The sequence below is a fragment of the Diadema antillarum genome, unplaced genomic scaffold, assembly GCF_040938485.1.
Source record: "Diadema antillarum isolate AM-2024a unplaced genomic scaffold, OU_Dant_1.0 seq00001825_RagTag, whole genome shotgun sequence".
NCBI classification, from domain to species: Eukaryota; Metazoa; Echinodermata; class Echinoidea; order Diadematoida; family Diadematidae; genus Diadema; species Diadema antillarum.
Genome location: NW_027272499.1, coordinates 193,273 through 199,089, shown reverse-complemented (window position 1 = coordinate 199,089; position 5,817 = coordinate 193,273). Strand labels below are relative to the sequence as shown.

Here is a 5,817-nt window from a genome sequence, read left to right as displayed (position 1 = left end):
GGTGCTGTCCGCAGCCTTAAGTTTAGGAAAATCACCAGAATAAGATGCAAACCTTCCTTAAGTTTAGGAAAATCACCAGAATAATAGCAACAACAAAGTTTCTGGTTTGCTTTTGATATCCAATCAAAAGGAAGATGATATAATCAAAAGAGACATTTTAAAATATCTTCAGGGGAAGACAGAAAACTGTGCTAAGACTTATAGTTTAACTATGTATGTGCCACGTTTGCACGCCTGACTCAGTCAACGGCGTGCCAAGGTCACATATTCTGCTCAAAGGCACAAACCTGTCCAAACCAATTGATAAATCACCAAAAGTGTTTCTCGGGATTCTATTCCAGTCACATGTAGCGTGCATTTTATGCGGTGGTTAAGCGGTGTTCCCGAATGGATTTGCAAGTAAATTCTTTGTTTCTGTCACTGTTATGTGTGCAAAAGTCATGCCTCTACAAATACTCTAGCTACTGGTCATTTGATGTAAAAACAGTAAGAGATTTGTAAGGCAAAGTACAATGTACATCAAAGCAAAGCTTGACATTTTTTCAACAACTTTGTTCATTTCATGTCCAGGGTAACAAAAATATGTAACAGTCGCATAGATTCAAAATATAACTTTGCTGCTGTCTCAGAATACTGTTGCACACAGGGGGTTTTCATTGTGGCACATACAGAGTTAACTATCCTGAGCTGGCACTGATCAAGAGATCGTCACATTTGTAATTGCTAGTTTTTAGGAATTTATGAAGATCTGTAATTGTGTATATGATTTTGGCACACAATGTCAAGTAAGTTTCATTGAATTTATTTCTCCATAAAAGTGATCGTTGCCAGTCAACTTCATAGATAATGCAGAACAAGAATTAGACAGCCTCTCCCTGGCTCTGCCTCATTGCCAAGATTCATTGTTTGTGCTCCGGAGGAAGTGAACACCTTGCAAGCTGTTGATATTTTGAAAGAGTTTTGTTCATTAAGGCAAGCAGCACCTTGATTTTATGAAGATGCAGTCAGACACAACCATGTTATTTCTGCTGAAAGAAAAGGAGATAAGTTATTAAACCATCATAACTGTCATCACATTCTCACTTTTTCTGCTGCAGCTTTGTTTTGTGTTGTTTTCTTGCAAACTGCCTTTAACATTCCTAGTATGATTTCTTGAAAATTGAAAATTGAAAGATTTACTGCCATTCATGGAGTATACCATAATTATATCCCCCTCAAAAAATTACAATCAGAATTTCTGCAGCAATAACCTCAACCTGTTGAGGACGGACTGATTTTGCTATCACACACGTTTCCCATAGACACCTGCCTGAGTATATTCGGGACTCAATTCCAAGGTATGAAACTATACAGGTGCTCATAAAACAAAAGATTTGTTCTGCTTCATGTTGACTCTTTAGTCAAAGTCAAATTTTTCCTTAAGTCAATGCTTTTTCTTTTGCCACAGTTGTGTAGACTTATGCAGGTCTTTACAAATGTATGAATGCATATTATACATTATGTTTGTGTATGTTTTATGTGTACTGTATATATGTATATATATATGTATATATATATATATATATATATATATATATATGTATATATACACATATATATATGGTATACATTCATGTACATTTGTATATGCACTGTACATCAATGCATACAAACATTCGTGCACACATGCATATCTACGCACAAGGTAACACTGGTCTTGAAAGTGATTTCAGAGATTGCAGGCTTTTAATTTTATCAGCAATAGGTCTACGACAGCAAATTCATTAAAAAGGATAGATATTTTATCTACACAATGTATAAACACACATGCATACACAATTTTTTTTTTGCGTGAGATAATCTAAATAGACCCCTTGAATTATGCACATCTGTCAAAGATTCATCTTTGTCTTTTGGCGGGCAAGCAGTAGCGAATCCAGAGGGGGGCGCACCGGGTGCACACCCCCTCTTTAATTGTTGTGAAATCAAAAGAAATAAAAAGAAAAAGATGAGATGAAACCCTGAAGAAGCACCAGAAATATCGCTGCCCCCCACCCCCCCCCCCCCCCCCCCCCCCTCTACAGAATTCCTGGATCCGTCCGTGGCAAGTAAAATTAACTTTTCCCCCTTCAGCTCAAACTGTCAACCATCATGCTGAGTTCAATACTTGATTATTTGATTGTTTTGATTTGTCCTTTGTTTTCAATAGAAAAAAATCGCACTTTCACAATCCTTCAAAATGAACTGGCAGTACAATTCATTTTGATTGGCAACTGATGAATGCTGAAGGTAGGGCGACAAAGAGAAGCTCAGCTTAGAAATAGGTTTGATACGCTTGCTGCTCAAGTTCCTAGGAAAAAGAAATGATTAAACCCAGACGTTCAAATTTTCGGTTGAAGATCTCTTGCTTTCAAATATTCTACCGAATGTAAATGATATCATTATTATTATCGGTATTCTGTGAAGCTGTCTGAAACCTTAGGGTACACTTTGATGAATCTATGACCGTGAATCCACACATCTGTTCATATGGTAAGATATCAAAACAGTTTGGGCATTGTGAATGATTATAATGATACACTTTACCTCTTATTTTGCTGTCCATGATACACAATGCATTCATATTGCCCTAGAGTAATAATCTAATAGATGCTGTGTTGGCTTCATTACATTCCAAACTTAAGGCTAACAAGAATCCATTGTTTGAGTAACAAACACCAAAATAAAAGAAAAATAAAGGTTTTCCAGACATGATTACTCTGCATGCTACCCTTTCCCTTATCCTTTCTTCTTTTTTTTTTAACCTCTGACTGATAGAATAATAATGTTCTTAATGTAATGTATCTTCATGCTAAATTTTCTCTCGATGTCACCAAGAAATATTGCTGAACAGTTTATCACTTTCAACTACAAACTACTAGACTATCTGCTCTATCAGTGGAAGATCAAATATCAGATTCAAGTAAAACACAGCCAATGGAGTAGCTTAAGGTATCATCTCCCAAACGAGGGTGGAGTTGAGGGAGGATATTCGAGAAGAATTGGCAGCCATGAAAAGGAAAATATTTCTTCACGGAGATGGGCCTTCTTCACTAGGAACCACTGTCGTGCCATCATCTACAGATAAAACACCAAAAATATGCACAAATAAATCACACACACTCTTTGTGACCCTTGTAACACAAAACAAGAAAAGCAACAACCAAAAAAACATGTTAGCAGTCACATACCTAGTGTATGTAAGATTATAAATGGGGGGGGGGGAGGGGTGAAATAGATATAATTTATGTAAAGCTCTACAAATTGTATTTTAGGAAAATAGTGGGTCACAACTTCAGTCTCAGAAAAGGATGTAGTGAGCATATAATGTCCCTTATTTTAAAGTTGATAATTTATATAAGGCGGAATATGATAATTTAATGCGGTTAGTATAGACTCTCAAAGCGTAATCATCATCAAATGCATTTTGTATCATTTAGTTCTAATCTTTAATTCTAATCTTTTGTCAGGGCCCACATATCCTGTCGATATGCCCGTGTACTTTGCAATAGCTGCCTGAACAATTATGTGACACCTTTTCATCATTTCCTATCTCTCTTCCTCCAATCATCATGCGAGAAATGAAAGAAGGGAGAAAGCTGTAAAAAAGGCAAGTGCCATAATGTGTCTCGCCCATTTGCGTACAAGAAATTGTACGCGAATGGGATATAACAAGTTTCAAGTTTAGTTTCAAGTTTATTCAAAGTTTTCACAATACAAAAATTACATGAGAACAATAATAAGTAACAAGGAATACATTGTTGAATATATGCGATTAACACAATTTGCAGAATATTTGAATATAAATTGACAATGCATGTAGATGCATTATAGATGTAAAGTGGAGGGGTCTTAGAAAAGCAAGCTTGTATAATAAGGCCCAGATAACAGATAAAAAAAAGAGATATAACAGATAAAAAGATATAAAAGGGTACAAATTTATGGCAAAAAAGAAACGTGCCATAAAAATTCAACATTGGGCCCTTAAAGTTCGTTGACCCCTGCCTTTGACCTTTGACCTTGTGGTGACCATCCACTCACCAAGGGACATCTACCATCCAAGTTTGGTCACAAACGGACCTATAGATCAAAAGTTATGACCCATAATAGAAACGCGCCATAAAAACTTAAAATTGGGCTCTAAAAGTTCGTCGACACTTGCTTGTGACCTTTGACCTTGTGGTGATCATCCACTCCCCAAGGGACATCTACCATCCAAGTTTGGTCACAAACGGACCTACAGTATGTGTAGGACCCTATGGATTAAATGACCCATAATAGAAACGTGCCATAAAAACTTGACATTGGGCTCTAAAATTTCGTTGACCCATGCTTGTGACCAATGACCTAGTGGTGACCATCCATTCCCCAAGGGACATCTACCATCCAACTTTAGTCACAAACGGACCTATGGATCAAAAGTTATGACCCATAATTGAAATGCGCCACAAAGACTTAACATTGGGCTCTAAAAGATCATTGACCCCTGCCTGTGAGCTTTGACCTTGAGGTGACCTTATATATGGTAAAATGTGAAACTTTGTATGACCCCTCTTCCATCAAAGTTTGATTGCAATTGAAGCCCAGAGTAAAGAGTTATTCAAGTTTTTGTAGCGTTACGGACAGACGATGGACGGACGGATGGACGACGGACGGACGGCGGACGGACAGACGCCGCAGATGATCCCTTAGTCTCCCCTCACCTCCGGTGGGCTCGACAAAAAACCGCATGAATACGGAAAATTGACTCACCGTCTAAACAGACCTTACAGCTGAGATGGCAGTTTGCCAACATCCAGCGAGGAAGCCGATCACACTCTCCGATCGATGCCCAGTACGGACACCTCTCGTGATTGTCCTGGCAAACTATCGCAAGAAATGAACGAGTGGTATCAAGACATGCAATACCACGTCTTAAGGCTACTTCATTTGCTATAATCTTTTTATGCATTTTATGTCTTTCATATCTTCCTTACCCAAGAAGAATTGTGGTAATTGTGATTTTCTTTATCTGTACAAAATATAAACAACACAATAACTTTGAAGTTATTAATTTCAATGCAATACAATTTATCTTTTAGTGATCGTGAATTCTGTAATCTCATTGGTCAATCAACCACTGAATATTTCCCGTATTCCGTGAAAAGGTCATATTATGCGCATGCGCTAAACCCGCCACTGAATATTTTCCGTATTCCGTGATGTGATAACCATATATTATCATCTATATAGGACGTTTTAGCGGCGCATTAAAAACGCGTGTTGCAGTCCGCTCAATTTTCACCGTTCAATATCAGGGGTGGTATTCTGAGACCGTTTTATCTCTGTTGTAAGTCTGTTGTAACAAATCGGTATTCTGAACACCGTTTTATCTCTGTTGTAACTTCTGTTGTAACTTCTGTTGTAACTAGTGTTTTATCTTGCGCACTCTTTGCCTGCGCATACCATTGTCTTAGGGTATGCGCACGCGCGTAACAGTGGGCGCAAACCTGAACACCCATTAGATTACACGGTATTCTGAAAACTGTTTTATCTTCTGTTGTAAGTCATGCTCCGTGCAAATTTATGCTTCTGAGATAAAATAGGGTGGAAAGTGTTATAACTCCGTTGTAACTTTCGTTTTAACTTATGTTAGATAGTGAGATTATTCATCAACTCAATATTGTGGTATGCGAGTTCAAAATAAAAAAGATATACAAAAATATAAACAATGTATGTACAGAAAGGGAAATGATATAGCAGTTTGACAAAGTGTAAACTCATTCCGCAATACAAAATTTGGTAACAGTAACATTGCAA

The 5,817-nt window shown here is 37.4% G+C and overlaps 1 protein-coding gene across 1 annotated transcript in view; it reads right to left on the bottom strand.

Moving 5' to 3' along the window:
* Positions 1-3,049: 3,049 nt before the first annotated feature.
* Positions 3,050-5,817, bottom strand: part of LOC139712598 (uncharacterized) — a 100,820-nt gene continuing 98,052 nt past the window's right edge. Inside the window, exons 15-16 of the mRNA XM_071624407.1 lie at positions 4,771-4,884; positions 3,050-3,096 (exon numbers count right to left, since the gene is read on the bottom strand). Coding sequence (XP_071480508.1) covers positions 3,050-3,096; positions 4,771-4,884 — 161 coding nt within the window. The remainder of the gene's footprint in view (positions 3,097-4,770; positions 4,885-5,817) is intronic.